The 23,987-nt window shown below is 34.7% G+C and overlaps 1 protein-coding gene across 1 annotated transcript in view; it reads left to right on the top strand.

Moving 5' to 3' along the window:
- LOC113522826 (probable ubiquitin carboxyl-terminal hydrolase FAF-X) overlaps positions 1 to 23,987 on the top strand; it is a 36,304-nt gene that overhangs the window by 6,959 nt on the left and 5,358 nt on the right. The window contains exons 11-49 of the mRNA XM_026908654.3: positions 46 to 144; positions 1,377 to 1,519; positions 1,717 to 1,937; positions 2,071 to 2,201; positions 2,332 to 2,528; positions 2,602 to 2,704; positions 2,915 to 3,083; positions 4,300 to 4,546; positions 4,639 to 4,783; positions 5,577 to 5,696; positions 5,774 to 5,905; positions 5,986 to 6,084; positions 6,578 to 6,726; positions 6,843 to 6,956; positions 7,877 to 7,985; positions 8,685 to 8,868; positions 9,416 to 9,546; positions 10,045 to 10,257; positions 11,351 to 11,512; positions 11,826 to 12,045; positions 12,418 to 12,585; positions 13,113 to 13,186; positions 13,279 to 13,391; positions 14,056 to 14,229; positions 14,830 to 14,971; positions 15,460 to 15,613; positions 16,782 to 16,926; positions 17,746 to 17,866; positions 18,393 to 18,526; positions 18,819 to 18,978; positions 19,884 to 19,993; positions 20,345 to 20,428; positions 20,541 to 20,641; positions 21,055 to 21,278; positions 21,765 to 21,860; positions 22,063 to 22,250; positions 22,547 to 22,778; positions 22,916 to 23,119; positions 23,574 to 23,692. Coding sequence (XP_026764455.2) covers positions 46 to 144; positions 1,377 to 1,519; positions 1,717 to 1,937; positions 2,071 to 2,201; positions 2,332 to 2,528; positions 2,602 to 2,704; positions 2,915 to 3,083; positions 4,300 to 4,546; positions 4,639 to 4,783; positions 5,577 to 5,696; positions 5,774 to 5,905; positions 5,986 to 6,084; positions 6,578 to 6,726; positions 6,843 to 6,956; positions 7,877 to 7,985; positions 8,685 to 8,868; positions 9,416 to 9,546; positions 10,045 to 10,257; positions 11,351 to 11,512; positions 11,826 to 12,045; positions 12,418 to 12,585; positions 13,113 to 13,186; positions 13,279 to 13,391; positions 14,056 to 14,229; positions 14,830 to 14,971; positions 15,460 to 15,613; positions 16,782 to 16,926; positions 17,746 to 17,866; positions 18,393 to 18,526; positions 18,819 to 18,978; positions 19,884 to 19,993; positions 20,345 to 20,428; positions 20,541 to 20,641; positions 21,055 to 21,278; positions 21,765 to 21,860; positions 22,063 to 22,250; positions 22,547 to 22,778; positions 22,916 to 23,119; positions 23,574 to 23,692 — 5,831 coding nt within the window. The remainder of the gene's footprint in view (positions 1 to 45; positions 145 to 1,376; positions 1,520 to 1,716; positions 1,938 to 2,070; positions 2,202 to 2,331; positions 2,529 to 2,601; positions 2,705 to 2,914; positions 3,084 to 4,299; positions 4,547 to 4,638; positions 4,784 to 5,576; positions 5,697 to 5,773; positions 5,906 to 5,985; positions 6,085 to 6,577; positions 6,727 to 6,842; positions 6,957 to 7,876; positions 7,986 to 8,684; positions 8,869 to 9,415; positions 9,547 to 10,044; positions 10,258 to 11,350; positions 11,513 to 11,825; positions 12,046 to 12,417; positions 12,586 to 13,112; positions 13,187 to 13,278; positions 13,392 to 14,055; positions 14,230 to 14,829; positions 14,972 to 15,459; positions 15,614 to 16,781; positions 16,927 to 17,745; positions 17,867 to 18,392; positions 18,527 to 18,818; positions 18,979 to 19,883; positions 19,994 to 20,344; positions 20,429 to 20,540; positions 20,642 to 21,054; positions 21,279 to 21,764; positions 21,861 to 22,062; positions 22,251 to 22,546; positions 22,779 to 22,915; positions 23,120 to 23,573; positions 23,693 to 23,987) is intronic.

Genomic DNA, 23,987 nt, shown 5'->3' with positions numbered 1-23,987 from the left:
GTAAGTAGCCTTTAAAATTATAAAGTAACCAAATTTGTGTTACAGGCCAGTTGGGCTACATCCAGTAAGAAACAAAGTGATAAATTGTTGGAAGTCATTAGACGGTTAGCAGAAGATGACAAGGACGGTGTAATGGCAAACAAGGTAATATTTAAGAACAACTATATTGATCTGCCTATTGTTTAAATGTTTTGCCTACTTAGCTTTTGTTAAGAAAGAGAAGAACAAGCATTGACTTGTGTGATGCCTAATAAAGGAATACAAGTACATACGGACAGCTTACAGCTACTAAAAGTAATCGAAGGATATCAACATTTCAGTGATATAGTTATTTATATATATATATTACGATTTCCTCTCCCTAAAATAGCAAAAACAAGAAAATTAATTCACAAACTAAAAATAATATGCTATCTCTCAAACAAAAAAAATAACTATTGTAAAATCCCACTCGCTTCGAAATGTTTCACGGTTACCATTTTCCATCAGATGGGCCCTCAGCTTATTTGCCATTCTAAGTTGCATAAAAAACGTCCAATAATTATATTCCAATAACTTATTCATATTTTAATAACAATTTAATGTATTTAGTTTTATGGGCTGCAGTCTGAAAAATTAATTTTAATGGACTATTTATGATTTGAACCATTTGCAATGGTTAATTTTTATGAATAAAAAGTATTGATATGTCTTCTTACTATATATAATACTAGCAACCCGCCCCGGCTTCGCATGGGTGCAATGCTGATACTAAATATACCTACTACAGAATGTCCTTATAAACAACGTTTACAGCTTTTTTTGTCATTTGATAATAAAAACATGACAAAGTGCTCGCTAATATATAGGCACGCGCCGTCGGCCGGGCCGGTACCGCCGTTTAGCTATGTCCTTGCGTTTTAAATCTGTTATATCTTCGGAAATATTCATTTAAATTACATGCTGTACAGGGCCATATTGGTCTATATTAAATGGACAATGTATTTAAGATACTTAATTCGATAAAAATTAATGCTGTATTGCTTAGTCACTTCGTAAATGAGCTTTTTTTTTCTCGTAAAATGTAAAGGATAAAAAATGGTTATTGTGGATTATCCTTAAGAGGTAGACATATACTATCGTGGACTTTTTTGTTGACCTTTTTAAAGTGTACAATACTGTAGTACATTATTTTGATTTATCTCGTGAGGTTCAGCCAGCATTTGTAAAGTAACCGCAAAAAAATGTGTTCATTTACATCACATCAATTTTTTCTTTAAAATTCGTTGCGTAGTTTTAAAGATTTAAGCATACCTTGGAACGGACAAACAGCGACAGCGACTTTGTTTTATACTATATAGTAATGATGATGATATAAATTTGGTTAATTATTGCAGGTATTAATTCTATTTTGGAATTTAGCTCATTCAGATGAAGTCTGTACTGAGATTATGGATGTTGCACTCGCTAATCTCATTAAAATATTGGACTACAGCTGCAGTCAAGATCGTGATGCTCAAAAAACCCTCTGGCTGGACAAGTAAGTTTTAGAAACAATTTTATAATTATTCATTTAGGTACTTATCAACAATAATGAAATGTGTAAAAAGTGGTTTTGCACATGCTAGTTTGTTTTTGATGGTGGCACTTTATTCTCTCACATTCTCTTTCTTACTTTATATGCAATGGGATATTATTTCAATACTGAAGATTGCAGTAAAGACTTTAAATAAACAGGTGTGTAGAAGAATTGAAAACAAACGAAAAGTGGGTACTGCCAGCGCTAAAGGTGATGCGCGAGATCTGCTGCCTCTATGAGGCGGGCGGCGGCACGGGCGTGCGGCCCCACGTCACCCGCCAGGAGCTCATCGACCGCCTGCAGACGCAGCACTCGCTCGTCATACTCGTCACCGACTCACTCACGCACTACATGGACGGAGTTCGAAACAAGCTAGCAGGTTAGTTTAGGGCCGTTCTACTTTATTTTCTGCTAATTTTGATGACGATATTATTATCATTATTATTTATAATCTATTTATTATTCTTTAATCAGTTGTAAAGCTGTGAGTAACATTTACGACTTACTTCCAGAGGAAAAAGAAATAGATTGGGAAAATTGGCTTCCGGATGGCAGGTATCCTCATTCAGCTCAAGTGCACGAACGACTTAGCTTTCTTAGGTTTCTTTTAAAAGATGGACAATTGTGGCTGTGTGCAGAACAAGTGAGTATAAACTTAGTACTTGTATGAATTTAGAGCTATTATTATTACAGTAACCCTGCCTGTAAAAGCAATTTTGAGGTACAGTTTTTAAGACGAGGTAAATGTATTAAATAATTTTTTTTTTATACAGGCAAAACAGATATGGGTATGTCTAGCAGAAAGACCGGCGCACCTGGGTGATCGGGAGGCGTGCTTTCGGTGGTTCAGCAAATTAATGGGCGACGAACCTGACTTAGATCCAAACATCAATCTTCATTTTTTTCGACGGAATATCATGACATTACCTCCAAATTTATTAACTCATGCTGGTATCAAATGCTTTGAAAGGTAATTTTGCAGCTATAGATAATACGTTCTTTATATTAAGAAGAAATTTACTAAACTATTTTATTTATTGCAGGTTCTTTAAAGCAGTAAACTCTAAAGAAGGGAAACTTAAAACTAAACGAAGAAGTTTTTTAATTAATGACGCTGATCTCATAGGTTTAGATTATTTATGGAGGGTAAGTTTTGTTTTTCCTAATAACAATCGCATAATAATTACATCTCTCTCACACACCTCTCGCTAAATCCTTCTGTACTAATGAGAACGTCGCTCGTTAATTTTGTTATATTAATTTCAGACGTATGTTTAACGACTTATTATTTTCGTTGCTACTCCATCGATCTGTTTTTACCCTATATATAGATACAATTTTATAATTATTGTGTAGGTGATAACTGACTGCTCGGATGAAATCTCAGCTCGCGGTATCGAGCTGTTGCGTGAAGTATGCACGTGCGTAGGCCCGGCACTGTCGGCTGCGCTACACCACGAAGATTTCCTCACGCACTGTTGCGCGCGCACGCAACGCATGCAGAAGGACATGGAGCTGCATGCAGGTAGGAAGTTCTACTTATTTTTCTTCTTTTCCCATTTATTTTCACTTTATTTGGAATGATATACAATTGTACAGTATATTACTTAAAATGTTAATAAATGAATATTTATACAATCAATATTATTATCATTTAATTTTTAAGTATAAAAACAAAAATATGGTTATACAAATATAGTATACATACTTTATGTCAACAGTTTCATTACTTTCTTTTAAAATAATCATTGCCAGATTTCATAGCACGTTTCAAAGGTGCACGTTCTCCTTTTCATCTTCTGTTAGTCGTTTTCCTTCCCACTTTCCCTTTCGGTTTCCTACTTAATATAATCTTGTAATTATTTGGGCCGATTTAATTTAAATTATTTAATTTATATTTATATAACCGCTACTTTAGACCGATTTTCGGTCAGCAATTATTTGCAATAAAACGCCAATACATCAAAATGCGTATAATTTGTTACTTACTATCATACTACGCGGAAGATACGTCACGTACGTAATTAAAATAGCAGTTCGTTATTTACAGATAGTTGGGAATATTTTTAAGTTTTTATTAATAGTTACAACTTCGCTTTTTAATACTTAGACTTACATTTTGTAATATAACATCACGAATCTTTTAATTTATCCCATCTCTTGTTTTAACATGTGATCTCTCCACTTAACGTATGACGTAATTTTGAATGGTCCCTAATTAATAATAGTGAATCTTTCATACATGTTTATAGATATCTACTACTAGATACTATCTTTTTATTAAATTGTATGATGAGGATGAATTTGCTAAAATTATGGCACCGATGCGATATGCGATTTTTACCTGACAAATGTAGCCGCAACTTAACGTAACTGAGAGGAGCAGGCAACCCTTGTTTTTTTTTTGCGTCTGACACAAAATTTCCATATGAATGCCGTTTATTGACCTAAAAGTTATATATGCAATTTGTCACCAAAATTTTATTATGCTATACTTAAAGGCAATCATTAGAGGCTAGGTAATCCGGATTGTATTATATTGTCGCTCATATTTCACTAAATGCATTTAAACAGCGTGATACTTGCAAAAGACAGCTGTGGAATCTTGGGCTAACAGCTTACTTAATTTTATAACACTGGCAAGTTTTTAGATTGTAAATCCTACTGTGTAAAAAAACAGTGATATAATGATAATAATAATGTTTTAAAATATACAATGTTATTCAGTGTAATTCTTTCAGATCCCACAGAGAGTTGCACAAGAATGTGTAGAGTGATTCGTGCCATACAAGAATATGTAAACGAATGTGATAGAAGGTTTTCAGCTGATAGACAGATACTGCCTATGTACAGGTCGGGACGAGGAAGGCAGTGTACCATTATAGTCAGATTTAATTTTCAAACTGGCCAAAGACAAATTGAAGATATAGAACTAATTTCTCACTCAAACGAAACACTGCATTCATTACGTTCAGCTATCCAAAGGAGGTACAGTTAATTTTTGAACATATATTGAAATATCTTTAACATGATTTTAAAAATCCTAATAATTAAAAAACAAAATCTTTTATTTATTGCAGACTAAAGTGTGCACCAGATAGTAATATAAAATTATATGTAAATAAGCTAGAACTGTATGTAAATGGAGAGCTATTAGACTCAAGTCATGATCGTAAAATTCTCGCGCAAATACCTCTACGTGATAAAACTGTGATTGTTGCTAAGGTAATTATAATTTAATAAGTCAAAAGATACAAGTCTATGTAATATGGTGTATAATTTATTTTATACTAGCTGTTACTAGCGACTTCATCCGCGTGACCAAGATATGTTCATTGACCCGGAGAAAGTCTCCAAGATCCCATCTATCTTTACCAAAATTCACTATAATCGATTCAGTGGTTTAGACTTGAAACGTAACAAACAAATAAACTTGCTTTCAATTCAATGAAAGACATTATTATCATTATAGGTAAACAAACTTCAAAAAAAGGAGGCTTTCAATTAAATGTATTTTTTTTTTGTATTTTTGTTACCTCATGAGTCCGTCATTTATGAACTGAAATCAATTTAGAAAATTCTTCTTTTTTTATTTGATTGGATATATTTACAGATTTTTTCTATGAGATGCTAATTCGCTTGTGCTATCGGTATACGCTGGCTGGGCACTAGTGAGAAATGATAGGTGAAGAAGAAAACAGATCAGTTAGCCCCTCGTATAGAATTCCAAGAAAATTAATCACGGTGGTTTCTGGGAGAAATCGCGTGGAAGTCGACCTCACAATTATATATTAGTTTTATATGTATTAATAGTATATTGCTACCAAAGGGGCCGCTAGTTGCTATTGTTAGTAATTATGTTCTCAAACAAATTGATCACACAGAAAGAAATAAAAATAATTCATTTTGCTACAACTGAAGTCAGTTTTTTTTTGTAGAACAAAATCATAAATTGTCATTGATTTTACGAGAAACAGAAACATTTAAGTGTATATATATTAATAAATAACATATTTAGGTATATGATGGACCAGTTTGTGGAAGCGGAGGCTGTGGGTCTTCAAATGAGTCGAGTAGTGACTCTAGCACATCATCTCCACCTTTACCACCCACTCCAGAACACGCGTTACCTGGTGTAGTACGTACATAATTCATTTTTATTCTTTAATGCACAAAAGGTTAGTTGATGTATAACAATCTTTGATTTATTTTCAGCTTTTTGCGCAAGGATCATGGTACTTGCCATTCATTTTAGAACTAGAACATGTCGGTATAACAAAAGGACATATACAGTTGACAGAGGCCGCACATTTACTGTCACAAATTTGTCCGGCGCATAAACAAACTGTATGTATTAATATATACAACCTGATTGCATTATTTTCCAATTATAAACATTTGTAAATAATTGTTATTATAATGTTTAGGTAGAAAAATTGACAGAAGCGTTGTTGTGCCGTGACGATTCCAAATTGAGGGCCTTGCTGTATGATCCGACGCCGCCTACTGTAGCATATAATATACAGGTATGATTCATCTATATAATTTAATAGAATATAGTATTTTATATTTAGAAAAAAACATGACTGATTACCAGAGGGAGACTTTGTAGAAAAGTCGATTGCTTGGGTACCTCTGACCCATTCGTGTTTCAACCGTGAAGCAGTTGTGTTTGCATGGCTGTATTTCGGTTTGAAGGGTGGGAAATGACGTGAATTTACTGGGTACAGAGGAATAACACCTGAGTCCTCAGGAATGGCAACGCATGAGGGGTATCATGGGCGAAACAGTATACTCTGTTGTCCATGGCACTGCTCATGTCTATAGGCGACGGTTACCACTTTTCATCAGGTGCGCCGTCAGCTTGTTTGCCATTCTAAGTTGTATAAAAAAAAATGGTAATTTTCATAATCAGTCATGTTTATTAGGCATTTAATAAAGGTAAATTTGTTGTTTTAACAGTGATATAGAAATATGTAATGTTAAATATTTGTATCACTAATAATTATTGCGTTTTAGGTATTATATAGTATGATAATGTCATCAAACGACACGAGACTGGATCGTAGTCGTAGTTATCAGGTAGCTTGTGTGAAAAAGGCGCCACTGTTGGTACAATGTTTGTCTGATAAAGAATTTCTTCAGGGTGCAGCTCCACACACTAGAAGGTTAGTAATTGGTTAATTAGGTAATGATAAATCAATTTTCCGTTAATTTCCTTATTTTGTGACGTATAGTTAAGGAGTATATAATAGTGATATATTTTTTATATTTTTTTTTACAGGGTTGGTTATTTGGCTTTGGTCAGATTGGCTAAACTTGCCTTATATACATTAGGGCATTTATTTGAAATATTAGCACCAGATGGTTCAGATTCAACTATCGACAAAGAGTTTAGGTGAGTGAGTATATGTTTTGTCATTTTGTAAAGCAAATTCTTTTTAGAATTTGCAGGTTGTAAATTCATCTCTATTTTTAGTAGTTGTTTTATTCGATTACGTCTCATAAAAAAATTGGTTCTGAACCAATTTTCACATTTTTTTATGATTTACTATGGTTGTATATTAGTAGTATGTATGGTTTACTACCGTGTTGGTCCCGTATTAATTTTTAATAAGGTTTTAAGGCGCTGTTTTTACTTGTATACATATTAATAATACATAGTTCATAACAAAACAAGTTTTCATTATTTTTATGTTTTGAAGTAGAATTAATAAAAATAATTAATTTATAATTAATGTATTTAGAAGTAATAGCTGTACATGAATATAACATAAATTACAAAAAAGAACCATAAAATTGCACATTTTTATGCACTTTAATTACGCTTTAAACATTTTACTTTTTAAATGTAATACCATAGAATAATCAAAAATATTTGGTACAAAATCTGATAGAAAAATATATCTAATTTAATCCAAATAAAGTTCTTAATGTCCACGAACTGAAATGAAAAATATAATAAATACATGGATTTTTGCTACTTTTGTAACTTCAATTCCATATAAATTCAGACTCGTTACATGCACACATTTATAAAACACATACACACTAGTGTAACAAATTTCTTGTCTCGTTTTTGTGTTTGCATTGGTAGTTTGTCAATACGTAGTACGTTAAATTACATCTATGGACTTTGTTTTCGAAAATTCTATCTACCCGTGCGAAGCCTGACGGGATCGCTAGAAAATTATAAAACCATCCTATGTCATGATATATTGTGCCGAGTCGTGCTTCGATAAACTATAAAAAATATTTTTATTACTTTGAATCTAACATGTATTTTATTAAAATAAGGTTTATTATTTTCTTTTTCAGAATGGATGTTACCATTTTAAGAGAAGCGTTGCAGACAGTCCCCAATCATAGCTGTGAATTAATTGTAAAAGCACTTGCTGAGAAGTTAGCAAACACCTTAGGCGAACAAGTATGTTATCGATTTTTCTCTATTTTTCTATTATATGTTTTGAACAATGTATATCATTTTCAACTAGAAGGGTATGCAAATCATAAAAATTATATACATGTATATACTTTTTACGATTTGCTGCGTTTCATATGGGATGGTAAATGAAATTTACTAAATTCATAATGACTGCAGAACACAGAAGAGTAAATTTCTTTATTCTATGTTTTTATTAGTTTAGCAGCTTACTTTAAATCTTATTTTATTTAAAATATTGTTTCAATTACCCTTTATTTAATTTAGCAGTTTGTTTACAATATATTACTGATTTCAAAACAACTTAGTAAATTCAGAGTACACCAGTCTAATTTCATATTACATGTTTTTACATGTACTAAATTTTTTTGAAATGAGTAAAAAGTAATACATATTAAATAATACAAAACACAAATATTAACCGTTACATGTAAAAAAACCAGTTTATCCTACTATTATTATAAATATGAAAGCTTGTAAAGATGTTTGTATATTTCTACTTAACCACACTGAAACGGCTGAACTGACTTGAATGAAAATTCTTACATGGGTAGGTTATTCCCTAATTTTACATACTTTATGTACTTATTCACTTGGTGAAAGTTGCGGGAAGTAGCTAACATTTAATAATATATATTGTGATATACTATATAAGTGATGATATATGGTGATATTTTATGGGAGGTGGTGACTAGCGGCGAGGACAGCGAGTCGGTGTCGACGCTGGTGTGGTGGCGCATTCCGACAGCGGCCACGGTGCGTGCGCTCTACGCACTCGCCTACCGGGTCGCACAGCCGCCCGTACCCATCGCCTCCTCCACGCCCTGCGCCCCGCCCGATGCCATGCTCCACCCCGACGATGTTACACGTAATTTTATTTTTTTATTTCCTCTTGTCAATACTTTAGTATTTTTGCCACTTTTTGTATCTAAGCATAATTGTTTTTTCAACCAATTTCAAAAAGGCTTCCAATTCGATGGGATTTTTTTTTGTTGTTTGTTACTTCATAACTCCATCAGGTGTAAATCAATTTAGAAATTTTTTTTTTTATCTAAAAAGATATATTTACAGATTTACCCCATAGATATAAACTTTTATTGTGATAGATGTGGTACTGTTTATATAACATATTTATGGTTAGTCTTATGGGATTCCATATCGTTCGTATCGTTTATCGTCATATAATTCAATTAATAGGTTTTATGATCATAAATGTCAAAATCATAATAAATGTATAAACAGTAAATAAAAAATTACTATCCATAAATATAAATTTCTTAAACAGGAAACAAAGTGAAATGCTAAAAAAAATTGAAAATGAATATACTTTGGATATTTTTTTGGATTTTGACCGGGCTCAGACATAGTCCATAACATTCTTAAACATCACATTTACTTTATTTTTCTTGTTGTAGTGGTTCGTGAATGTATGGAAGTGGTCACTATATGCATGGCTCTTGGTGGGCTTCACCTAAAGACACTTCTCCAAGAGAGCTGGTGGCAAGACACTGCACTTTACTTGATGATTGATTGTCCCAATCCACAAGTAAGTTTGTTTACTTTTATACTAGTATTTTTATGCATGTATTAATAGTTATGAATCTTATAGGTTATTAATTATTGGCTAATATAATCAATCTGATCTCATAAAGAGTAAACATTTTTTGTTTTTAACAGCTAAACTTAAAAAATACCACATTATCAGCCATCATCACATGGGCTGTATTCTAACTAAATAAAATAAAAATATTTTTTTTTTATTCTAATATAAGCATTATGAATAGTCACTTTTAATTACTACCCAATTTGGATTGCAAGTTCAGTTGTGAAGAGTGGGCAAAAATTAAAATGTTGCTTTTTATCAAACAAAAATTAAGTTTTTCACATTATATAACTCACTCTAAACGAATTTAGTAACAGATCGAAACATTTGATGGTTCATATTTTGACGATGGGGTCAGTGGTTGGTTTGTTTACGTCATGTTAATAAAGTTGTGTGGTAGCAGTGTGTGAGTGTGCGTGTGAGTGTGCGTGCGGTGTGCAGGTGCGCGTGTCGTGCGCGGAGCAGCTGCTGGCGGCGTGCGCGTGGGGCGGCGGCGGCGGCGCGCGCGACGCGCTGGCCGCGCTGGCCGCGCTGGCGGCCTCCGCGCGCCTGCAGCGCCACGCCGCGCACGCCATGCAGTTCCTGCAGCTGCTGTGCCGGCTCGTCGCGCTCGCCGGGCCCACCGAGCGCACGCTGCACGACCTCGTCTTCGAGGTACGTGCTTACTACGAGTACTTAGTGTGCGCGGCTAAATTGAGTGACGGCTCCTCGTTTGCGCTATCGGTATAGATAGGTGAGGATGGAGCTGGTCAGTTAACTCGTGACGAATTCAACAAGAAATAACTACGATGGTTTCAGGGGGAACTGCGTAGAGGTCGATCTGATAAGATAAAAGAACTGTTAGACATCATTACTAAGCCGTACATACTAAGTATGTTACGGATCTCTGAAAGTCGGAACTTCCGAGTAATTTTATATCTGAATTACAACACATGTCTAAAAGGGGGAAAAGGGATTGTTAGTAATGGAGATTGAGAATTCCATTGCTAGCAAAATACTCAACCAGGTCGACTTCCTCGCGGTTCCCCCTGGAAACTATCATGGTTAATTCTTGATCATCATTATCATGATGGGCTAACTTGGCCTGTTTTCATTCTCATCTATCACCCTTTACTGGTGCTCCGCCAGCGTATCCCATTAGCGCAGGCGGGGTTACCATACCATTTTCATCCATCAAAAAAAAAAACATATCTAAATGCAGTGTCATATAAAATTTGACACGTCTCACAGACGAGCGGTATTTTTTTATAATTATTGCAACTTGTTAATGTATCTAAATTTAATGTTATGAAATTTATTTTCTTTTAAATATAAAAATCATCTTTTTGGCCGAAAACGTAAAACATAGATATAAGGTGTCTAATTTGTAGCGACAATGGAGTCGATTTTGGGCCACCGTGTTTATAAACTTATTTTTAAAAATGTATCTTACCTATGATATTACAGGGAAACCTTTATTCTGAAGATCAACATAAATTAAATTTCTAATAGATTTAAGTTGACATTGTTCTAAATAAAAGAACAAGAAGCAATAAATAGTAATTTCGCGAAACTATCAAATTTAAAACATTATGTTAAGACATAGATTTAGAGAAATGGTCCCTCAGAATCAACCCCATAGTTTTGTAAATATTTTCTAAACATATATTAACTTTATTAAGGACCAAAATATGCCGATGATAATAAAATAGATTAGATAATCAGTTATTTGCGCTACCTCGAATTAATAAATACAATTTATGCATAGGTGGCATGGTTGAGGGCTGTTCGTAAAAATCCGGAAACACTTGACGACACTCTCCTGGAAGGTCATCTCAATCTTACCAAAGAATTGTTTAATCACGTTCCGGCGCAGATCAAGTACCAGTATGGTGCACACCCCGACCACAAGGATTCCGGTTTAATAAAGGTATAATTTATGATTTTATACTAAGCTTTTACTAAAAATGTTATGTTTATTCTGTACGGAAGTGAGGTAAAGGTGGATATAGACATTACGGTATATTAAAGGGGTGGTAATGATTATGGGTCATATAACAATTTCACTAGCTTCTATTCTCGATTTCGTTCATGGAACTGGAATATTTAGACTCACTGCGATAAAAAATAGCTTTTGTCCTCCGCCCCATATGATATGTATATATCAAATTATATAATTATTGATTAACCCATTAAGACTGTAAGAGGTAACAAACAAAACAAGGATGTTTGGTGCACGGCAGGAGGTAACGACGGAGTTTCTATGGCCGTATTCGTGGGCTTGGTGCCGCGGTGGCATGTCGGCGGAGGGCGGCGAGGGCGAGGAGGGTGAGCCGGCGGCGCCGCTGTGCCGCACGCCGGGCGCCGCCGCCGCCGCCACTGATTTGCTGCTTTCGCTCGTGCACGGCTGCGTGCCCAACATGGCCGCGCTCGCTAACTTGCTCGAGCAGATGTTCTACAGTGGTGAGTGTTTGATAAATATTCGAACTGACTCTCATTTGCGTATATATACTCTTGACATGTCTTTGTGGAGCTTCGCTCGGATCCTGGGATGGGCATGGTTATACTGGCTCTTGTTGGGCATTGTAATAAAAGAAGACTGCTTCACGTAAATACATATAAATCAATCATATGTAGAGGAAGTGTATCAGGCCTATATCCTATGTTAACTGAATATATTTATTTTCATTGTTAATATTCATATTATTAGTTTCATTAATAAATTAAGAAACTCATTTTGTTTTGTATAAATATTAATATTGTAAAACTAATTTCATGCTACTAGTTAGGTTAGTAATTGGACTTGAGCGATGATTCCTTTATCACTTTGTGTAGAGAAGAGCATGCCGCTGTCAGAGTGGGAGTACATGCCGTGTGTGGGCCCGCGGCCGATGGCCGGCCTCGTGGGCCTTAAGAACGCTGGCGCTACTTGCTACATGAACTCTGTACTACAGCAACTATACTGTGTGCGTGCCGTACGCGACGCGCTGCTTGCTGTAGAAGGCACGTATACCCTACCATAAAGCCTACACCATCATCCCAATCCCAATATAATTATATGGCTAATAATGAGTTATCTTTTTCATTATTCACCCACGTTAATCATGTATTTGAAATAGAGTAATATATATATATACTACTGAGATGGCAAACAAGCATACGGCCCACCTGATGGTAAGCGGTTACCGTAGCCTATGAACGTCTGCAATACCAATAACGCGCGCGTTGCCGACCTTGAAGAAACCTCTTTTCCCCCCTTTTGAAGAACCCCATGCTGTAGTCTCTGGGAAAACCTCGACTTTTTTTTATTTTTTATTATAGACTTATAATTTCTTTTTTTGGTTTTTGGATAGTATAGAGAGTTTTTCTAGTATAATTTTTTTTCTGAGACCTTATTAATGAAAACTAACACTAGTGTAAGTAATGCGTTACATTAATTAACATATAGTATATATATTTTAACTTGTTTAATTAAAAAATATCCCAATAAAACTGTTATTTTTATTATATATATTTTTTTTTTTTTATAGGAGCTGCAACAGATCTTAATGAAGATTTTTCTGGAGAAAGTCAACATCACAATATTGTAGAAAATAACATCGAGGTAAGTTTATTCAAGTATATAGAATATTTACCTTCTGTTATTATATTATTTTCATAAACTTATTTATTTAATATGTTTTATGTATCTTTCAGAATAATAGTGATTACAACATCACAATTTTAAAACAAGTTCAAGCAATATTTGCACATTTACATTATAGTAAGCTGCAATATTACGTTCCTAGAGGCTTATGGGCACATTTTAGGTGAGTTTGCAATTATTACTAAATTATTGCAAATTAAGTTTGTCCATTTCATGCATACTTCGGTTTAGATGTAGACTATGTGTGCAAATGCGCATGCGACACCATGCATACTTACATGATCCCAGGTGGTAATCTCAGTCAGAGGAGAGTGATTAGGCTATTACTGCAGTTAGAATTATTTAAAGTTATTGCGATATATTGTGTTGTTAAATTGTTTACTAGCTGTGTTAGCTATCACGATCCGTGGTTGTATGGTGATGTTGCATGGCATATAACTTTCCACAAAAAATGAGCTCATTAAATACAGAAAGAATTTTTCAAATCTGACTGGTAGTTAGAGAGATTAGCGCGTTCTAACAAAGAAACTTCCGTTTTGTATATTAGTGTTGTGCATTGTCAACTTGGTTTATAATATCGTCATATTCGCCTAGAAGAAAAGTGGTGAGGGGGGGGGGGGGGGGGGGGGAGTTTGTAATGTTTCGAATTATTTTTCTGTTTGTTCGTTGGCGACCAACTGCAATGTTTGATTAACAGCACGTTGTAGTTTACAATTTTTATATTAACTTCCCCTAGTCTTATATATATGATTGTGTAACAAACGTCTTTAAACTATTTGTAACATAAACTTCAAGAAAATCTAAAAATAATAAAATTGTATTTTTAGGCTACAAGGTGAGCCAGTAAACTTGCGAGAGCAGCAGGATGCAGTAGAATTTTTTATGTCTTTGGTTGAGTCTTTAGATGAAGCATTGAAATCATTAGGTCAAGAACAGCTAATGGCCAAAACCATGGGAGGAACATATTCGGACCAAAAAATATGTAAAGGCTGTCCCCATAGGTAAGTGTGTTACGTTACAACGGCAACAGTTGACATTTGTGTTTTATGAAGTTTTTTCTTTTCATAATATTAAATGAAAAAGTAATTCTAATTTGTAAATATTTTTTCACTATCGAGTCTTAAATAAATATCAAGTAAAGTTAGACATGATACAATATCGTAACTTGCAAGAAAAGAACATATTCCTTTTTAAAAGGCCGGCAGCACATCCTGCAATTCCTCCAGTGTTGCGGGTGCTCATGGGCAGTGGTAGTCGCTTACCATTAGGAGAGCCGCATGATCGTATGTCCCTAGTGTTATAAAAAGAACGAAAAAGAGTAACTGTTCGTTATTTATTAAAATTTTTATAATTGTGTTCCAAAAAAAAAGCGATTTCAGTTGTGGCAAAACCAACTAATCCGATTTTGATAAAATTTCTATGGGGCCAATCTATATGTCCTTTCAGATAAAGAAATTACCAATTCGGTTTATAACTTTAGAATTATGAGGTAACAAATAAAAAATGCAACCGAATTATGACGCCCTTTTGTTTGAAGTTACTTGAAAAATCCTTCTGTAATACATTTTTTACAGTGTGGTTTATTTTTATTTATTTATTAGATATTGTAAAGAAGAACCATTCAGTGTCGTGTCATTAGACATAAGGAACATGTCGCGTCTGCAGGAATCTTTAGAAGCGTATGTTCGTGGAGAATTATTAGAAGGGGCCGACGCCTATCATTGCGATAAGTGCAATAAAAAGGTTTGTAATATCTATTGTATTGTATATTAGTACCAGTTTTGTTTAAGGCTGATGATATGTATTCCATGTCTGTAACAGCAGATGATATTAAATGTTATTGTATATGACGATACATGTTTAATTAATAGTATTGATGAGCATTAATATTAAGTTACAAGTAAATTTTACTCAGAAAATATTATTTTCTAAGAAAATATCATCCTCCGTTTTTTGGGTTTTAGAATATGCAAAGATAAGTTTCATTTATTGCATTGCCAAGCATTAATTAATACCAATTTTTAACCGTAGGAATTTAATTTCGCGAATTCTTAAATTAAAGTCAATTTAAGAAGATACTTCAATATTTTTTTTATTAAATAAACATTAAATTTCTCATTCCTCAGTAATTAGGAGCACTATATATATAAATTCTATATTTTGCTTAGTTTAGGGCTAGATAGTGTGGTGTGCTAACATCCAGATCTGTTTATTTATTATTTGTGTTGCAGGTGGTGACAGTGAAACGATTATGTTTAAATAAACTACCTCCAGTATTAGTTATACAACTTAAAAGATTTGAATATGACTTTGAAAAAGTGTGTGCAATAAAATTTAATGATTACTTTGAATTTCCCCGAGAATTGGATGTTGAACCATACACTGGTAAGAATTTCAATATTAGTAAGAGTCGTGATATACTGATAATATAAGGTGTTACTAAATGATCTGCATTGCCTGCTACGGGCCATAGTGCTAGATATATACATTACGATAGATAAGGAATTTCATGTCTAAGTAGCATGAAATTATTTAAAAATATATATATATAAAATACTTAAATTTCTTCATTGTATGTAAATAAAAGGTCTTTATATCTATCTTTTTCTTTATCACATTGTTGCTCGCACTCGCTCTGTCAATTCTAGCGTATATGTTGCACCAATGTGTTTAATCACTCTTACCGACGTAAAAATAAGTGTTTAATCACTCAAAAAAGGTGATAAATTTCCCATCACACTTCAATTAAGTTTTGGACTGTCAAGTTAATGTTATATCTTTTTTTCTTTGTTTGTTTAGTTGTCTTAAAAATAAGGTCTTATGTCAGCTACTAAAAATTCAATGTGTTTTATAACAACTTGGTGTGTTTGAAAGTTCACCGCCTTATTTACAACACTTTTCTTTATATCCATTAAACAAATTGTTGCAATAATCCACCTTGTTTTTTATTGCAAATGTACGCGTGTTTATGTATTTTCTTTGCACATAAATAACGTGAACGTTTCAGTCTTAATTCTGTTAAATGTATGCGTGATGTGCAATTTTAATCGGTCCACATTTGAAGGGTCATGTCCGGTTTTGCCATTAACTAAGTCCTTCATACGACGCTATAAAGGCAGTAAAGTTAAATCCCAATCGAAATTATATCATTGTCATTTCGAAGACAGTTAATTTGGTAGCATCCTATAGAAAATCGAGTGATAATAGAAATGATTATGAAATTTAATTGATTATAGATATTTGGCTACATTGCTACAAAAATATTATATCAAATGACTATAAAGAAGGTAGAATAATCAACTCATCTTACACTGTAGACGTCATGATCATCTCTTGGTTAGCAATCGTCACGACTAAGTGTCGCATGAAGCATGTGTCCCGCGGCTTTGCCTAACCTCAATTTTCATCGAAATAACATTCAGTAACCATTGCGTGAAAGATTAACAAATATTCATACATCCTCGCACAATTCCGCATTTATGTTAGTAGTAGGATTCACATTCGGGTTTAGTGTGAGATAATGGTATAATTGTTTACGTGTCGCGTGTGGCAGCGTGGGGGCTGGCGCGGGCGGAGGGCGACGCGACGCTGTGGGACGGCACGGGCGCCGCGCCCGAGACGCACTACAGGCTCAGCGGCATCGTCGTGCACTCGGGACAGGCCTCTGGCGGACACTACTACTCTTACGTGCTGCTCAGGTGAACTTGACCATCTTTCAAACCATCACTCGCTGGCTTATACTGTCTAGTGATGAACACATATAATGAAACTGGCCAGTTATAATTTTAGCGACAGAGTCTTTATAAATGAGCATGATTTCATTAGTCATGATTATAAGTGTTAAAAATACATTAGAATCACTGTTGTCGGACCTATGGCAATATACATGGTAAAACTGAAATCGTTATTGTTAACGGAATGTAACACTATGAATCTACTCATGAAATATATATTAGGACAAAATTTCATGAGACAAAAACGATAAAACCATGAACCCACATTCTAGCCCAACATCTTAAAACGCTGTCTTAGTACGGAAGAAAAATTGCTTCATCGTTTATCGCCACATTTTTCTTTGGCAATTTTATTTGGTATATTTGGTTTCATGGAAACTCGAATGCTCCTTTCAAAGATACTAACAATTTTCATTTCACTTGTATATTGAATAAAAATTAAAATAAATTAACGTCTATCCTGTATTTGTATGAGTACATTTTACACAAACCTTAAAATCATTCTCGTCTATAAATGATAACTGATATCTTGATTTATGTAATATCAAAGCTCTTAAATACATAGGTACGTCATTTTGCAAACGACAAAAAGAATTACATGTTGATGCCTGACGAGGTTGACATCAGACATTGAACTGTAGTATTTTGTCATGGGTGAGATCCCAAAATTTTATAGCTCCTATTGAAAAATAATATTTATATATAATAAAATTCGACATAAAGCAGGGCCAGTATTATAATTTAGTATTGTCCATAAATGTGAATTTTATATTTATTTTTTAGAGATAACGGCAGTGAAACGGGGCGGTGGGTAAAATTGGATGATGGTGACGTAACGGAGTGTGCGATGCACGATGACGAGGAAATGAAAGCGCAGTGCTTTGGCGGAGAATATATGGGCGAGGTGAATTACATATAATTATAATACATTCATATGTTTTTCTTTTCCTTCATTTGATTTTTTATTTAAAGATGTTGGAATGCTTACACTTTATAGTAAATTTAATTTATATCTGCAGCTCTTATTATACTGTAATTGTTATAGTATCGATAGTTTTTATAATTTATTGGTAAATTGTGAGATGGTGACTCTCACAGAGCAGTAGCTTAACCAGTGGTCTTCAGACACCGCGGTATGGTAGGGGCGGGGGGCACTACTTTTTCCTGATAACAGTAATATTCCATGACTATACGCTTTTTGTTAAATTAAACACAAAAAGCATATTATTAATTCTAAATAACCTTTTAAATTTTTTAACCCCATAACTCAGAGAGACTAATCAGCGCGCTAAAAGCAATGTCTGATTCCTCGATATTTGTAAATAAAAACATTAAATTTTAAAGGCTTTAAAATGCTTGGGTTATTGGGTTAAAAATACTTAACACATTGTGCTATTGATATAAAACCCAATCAAAAGTAACACTTTCAGGTATTCGATCAAATGCTCAAGAGGGTGTACAAACGTCAGAAAAGATGGTGGAACGCATACATGCTGTTTTATACAAGAATAGACACAATAGAGACAGAAAATCTCGAACAAACAATGAAGAATATGACTTTGAAGTAAGTTAAATATTACGTATGAAATATATCTTTATTTAACGACTAGCTTTTACGCGCGACTTCATCTTCGTGACTAGGATATGTTTATTGACTGGATTATAATATAGTCTATATCCTTCTCCATCCCATAAAGTATGTGTATACCAATTTTCATAGTGATTGGTTAAGCCTTAACAGCGTTGTACGGTAACAAACAAACTCACTTTCGCATTTGTAATATTAATAAAGATTAAATATTTGTCGTCTTGTGGTAAAAATGTTTGTATTAAAAAATGTATGTTTTGCTTTTTAGGGATAGTGCTATACCTCGACCAATCTGGCTTTCAGTTCATCGAAGTAATATAGCATTCTCTCATAATCAGGACCAATTTAGTTTGGAGCATTTCAATTTTATGAAGAAGCTGTGTTACATGCGTTTCCAAATGGTACCTGGTTCACAGAGCGCGGTTTGGGTATGTATTAGATTATACGTTACAATTGAAAAAAAAATATATTGTATTGTATTGTAAAATCTTTATTGTACATAATTCAGATTGAACACTGATAAATGATTTAATATACAATGGCGGACTTATCCCATAAAGGGATCTCTTACAGTCAACCTTTGAGAAGCTGAAAGAAAACTGTAGAATGTATAAGGATAATAACCGTAGAATTAAAGATAAACTTAATAATTTAAATCATGCACTTTAGACGTCAGTTGCCTTAAATAGCGTTACCCAGTTTTTTAGTCTGAGGGTGATTCGTTTCGTATAACCGGTTTTGCCTATATAATATATATTGCCTATATATAATAGTTGCTACGCTTGACCCGCGAATTGTCAACCGCAGTTAGGCTTTGATGATGTTTAAAGAGAAACGCTGCTGCATATTCCTCGACCATTAAGTTCCCTCGACCATTAAGTATATATATATATATATATATATATATATATATATATATATATATATATATATATTAATATCTTAAGGGCTTTTACCTTCTTCAGGTATATCAGTCTTCTTTCTCCAACAAAACTTTATCTACCTTCCCTAGACGCGGAAAGAAAGAATTAATGGGCTTCAATAATTTACACAGATGTTCAAAAATTTCTGTTTTAAGTTCATCTAACAAAGTTTGAATAAGACCAACATTCAATTTATTTAAGTTATATTCTATAGGATATATATATTTATATATAATACTATAGGTGGCACACAAGCCGTGGACCGTATGGTCCACCTGATGGTAAACTGTTACCGTGGCCTATGAACGCTTATAATACCAGGGGTATTATAAGCGTTGTCGATCCTGGAAAAACCTCTTTAGAAGGAACCTTTTGTATAAATTGTTAAATATTTGTACGTAATATTACAGAGTCCAGAACAAGAGGAAATGTCAATGTTAGCAGTACAATTAGCAACGAAATTTTTATTTCAAGTTGGTTTTCGTACAAAAAAAGCATTAAGGGGACCTGCAGCGGATTGGTAAATATTGCTGTTACCTATTTTATTATATATTATATATTTAGTATATTTTTTTGTTTAGTATATTTTTCGAAGCATGCTGACTTTACCTTTTTCTTTTATGAATAGGGTGTTAAGTTCAGTAATACGTTTAGAACCGCTCCCGGGGTAGTAGTCATGACGTCTCTAATTATAAGGCATACTATTCTCTATAAAATGTTTTATTTTTAATATATCCTAGTGTTATGTATGATGATCTATCTGTGATATGATCATGTAATGAAGTCTTTGAAATTATTGTATGACTAAAAGTATGATTATTGTAATCCACTCACATTGTATTTTAAAACTATTCGGTTGTTTCCATTACAGGCATGATATTTTATGCCAGCATCTAAGATGTTCACAGTCTGTTAGAGCGTGGTTTGCGACTGATCTCTTTAGACATTCACATAGGTAAGTGGAAATTTATCTGTAAAACTAATAGCCTGTTAATGTTAGTATTTTATTAGAATAAAGAATTGACTTAAAATAATAAAGTTTTAATATATTTATTTTTTCATTTCAGATTATGCGATTATCTATTGTCATGTCCCTCTGCTGAAGTACGAATAGTTTTTATGAAGATAATAGTATTTTTGGCTGACTTTTCAATACAAGATCCACCAGGTATAGTACTTTATTTTTTATTAACCTATTTAAAGTAATAGTTATAAAAAGATAAGTTGAATTTAAAGCTGACACAGTTGCTTCTTTAATTTATTTAATGTTTGGAACATTGAACCATCTGGTTAACAAAACGTGACATGTTTATAATTATTGTGAATTGAATTAGCGGAATCGTCATTTATAACCCATTGTAGAATTGTAACAATGTTGCGATAAGATGAAATAGTTATATCTGGTTACATACGAATACTACGTTTCCATTTAACAAACAGCTTATATGCTAGTGTAGATATCTCGGCAACCGTCTCCAATATACATGTCGTAAACAATATATTTGCTACAAGTATTTTTGTGGAGACGATGGGTTTTGTGTATAAGTCCGTTCACGACTGTCGTATCGCATGCGGTCACAGTGAGCAGCGGGTACGGCGCGTGGTGTTCCCGCGAGGAGGCCACGTCGCTGTCGGACCAGGTGCTGTGTTGCGCCCGCGCACTCGCGACCCCGCCCACGCCCGTCGCCTCGCACGGAACCCACTCTGCCTCCGATGCCATCCATCACCGACACCTGCCGCTGCTGTTCAACCTCTTCCATACCTACGCGATGCTCGGCCTCAGCGAAAAACACCAGTTGCTCAGGGTTAGTGTTTTAATAACGAGTCTATTCTACCCCTTTAATCAGTAATTGAAAGTTGCTTTGTAACAGTTATTTATTAGATTTTTTATGATGTAGTTTATTATTATTAGACAAAGAGTGCACGGTCAGCATATCAGCGTAGTATAGTAAACCGCTGATGCAGCTATTTGTACACATGCGACGATAAAAAATGTTAAATAGATTAATCTGTGTCATTGAACACCCAAGTTGGAACGTTTTATTATCAATTATTATTCCCAAACTATTAATATTAAATCAGCACTAAGTGTAGGGCAGAAATCCTTGGACGGCCCTCCTCTAAAACTTACACCTATAGTACGATTTACCTGTGATCGCGTCATGTTGAGTCTAAATTGTTAATTTATATATGTGTAAACAACGCTAAACTTTACAATGAACTGCATTATGTATTACCTTTTTTAGCATCTTATGTATTAATATTTTTAAATAAATTATATTTTATTTCAGTTAAAAATCTTGGAGATAGTATTAACAGTATGTATGGATGATTCATCGTCATCACTTGGAAAGTACCAGTACCCGGAATCAGCCAAGATACATCAAGTAAGTTGGATTATTATGTTTTAATGAGTATAATATATATATATTTTTATACAACTTAGAATGGCAAATAAGCTGAATAATGTAGCTAATGAAAATAAATAAGAAATCTTAATTGTGTAAATAGGTTTTATTGGAAAAGAGCATAGTGTGTTTATAGTCTGTACTGCGGCGAAAGACATGAGAATACGGTATCCGCGTGCAGGTGGTGTCGGTGCTGGCGCGCTGCTGCGACGTGAGCGCGCGCTGCCACTCGGCGAACGCGCCGGACGGGGCGCTGCCGCTGCCCAACCCGTACGCGGATCCGCCCGCCCCCGCCCCCGCCCCCGCCAACAACCTCGCCCGCCCCACGCTCTCGCCCGTTGCCGCCGATGTACTCTACAACAAGACCGGGTATCGTTCTGTTTAAAGCCATATATACATATATTATTTTTAAATTCACTTATTATTTTATTAATTTCACTTTTCTAAGAAAATTAATTTATGTATAAAACAGCGCATATTACAGAGAGCAGAGTAATTGTTGAGTTTCGTGCGGCTTTTTCTCACCAAATAACAGTATTCTGAATTGAGTAGTAGAATCGTAAAAAATTAACCACTTAAAAGAGCTTGTGCTCTATTTGAATAAAGATGTTTTGTGATTCTATATATAATTTGTTCATGTCAAACATTATAGTATTTTTGTCTAGGGCATACATGAAAAAGTTAACAGAAGACTGTTGCGGTTGCGAGGAAGGTATAAGGCTGCTTCAGTTCCTATGCTGGGAGCACGCTGGCTGGTCGCGTATAGCGTTGGCCGAGCTCCTGTGGCAGATGGCCTACGCCTACTGCCACGAGCTGCGTCGCCACGCGGACGCTCTCGCTGCGCTGTTACTCATGGAGGATAGCTGGCAACATCACCGTATACACAATGTTATCAAGGTACTACATAATATCAATTGCAGTAGATGGACCAAATTGTAGCAAATACATATAAGTATAGATTTATTAGACTGCGGAACCTAAAAGACGCTTGATAGGTATGAATTAACCTATATAGTGGTGTTTTGCGTGTACAGGGTGTATCGGAAGAGCGACCAGGATTGCTGGAAACGGCATCTCGCGCACGCGTTCACTATCAAAAGCGTGCGTACGCATGCGTGAAGCTGGTGGTGGGCGTGATGACGCGCGTGCCCGCGGCCGTGCGCGCCGTGCACGCGCAGCCCGACGCCCGCCGCCGCTGGCGGCAACTGCTCGTCTGGCTGCAGGAGGAGCTCGACCGCGTGAGTCATCACTTCTCTCACAGTACCTCGCGTCCTTCCTCACTCTACCTCTGTGCTCCCTCTCATCTTATTTCACACTTCACCTTTAATCTCACAGTACCTATCACCTTTCCTTGTCACATTTCCCCTATACCGTCTCTCGGCTCAGTCCGTTTTCAATGTTACATCAACTGGAGTTTTGAACATGAAAATATGCTAGCTTTAATTGAATTAAAAATTGTGTTGAAATGTGTAAGTTTCACATTCAAATTATGACATAATTTTTCTTTTTGCTGATATGAAAGTCTTACAACATATTTTTTTCTTAAAAATACCTATTTTTTTTAATATAATTTTAACACCTTTTGTTTTAAAAAGGTTTATAACGATAATTGTTAGTAGTTTCCCTTTCTGTAAAGTCATATAAATTTTAATAAATATTTCCATCATTCTGATTTTTATTACATGCTTCTAGAAGTATGGGCCCGGTAGCTATGGTTCATACGGCACATGGTCTCCCCCTGGCACGTCCAATGAAACGTCAAGTGGCTACTTTCTAGAACGAAGCAACTCTGCTCGTAAAACACTCGAAAAGTAAGTGAAAATCACTATATTTTTTCAAAATTATTACCACTGTAATCCATCAATGTTTTAGGGCATTGAAAAAATTGATTGAAGAGTTTGCTAACTGAATTTTTTCCATGTCATAATTGGAAATGAAAAATAAACCAAACATTATGTAAATATCTGTGCATCTTCTACCGAATTTATCATGGGGAGTGTTCTGAGGAATTGTTCGGATTGATACCTGCTGCTGATTTTCACCACCGTACAACCCGCCACAAACTAAAGTTTCATCCCAATCATCTGGACAAGTGGCGGTCTTCCA

Source organism: Galleria mellonella, unplaced genomic scaffold, assembly GCF_026898425.1.
Source record: "Galleria mellonella isolate WM207_F2 unplaced genomic scaffold, CSIRO_AGI_GalMel_v1 utg38, whole genome shotgun sequence".
Taxonomy (NCBI): Eukaryota; Metazoa; Arthropoda; class Insecta; order Lepidoptera; family Pyralidae; genus Galleria; species Galleria mellonella.
The sequence above is the reverse complement of the archived record's forward strand: the minus strand, read 5'-3'. Positions and strand labels throughout refer to the sequence as shown.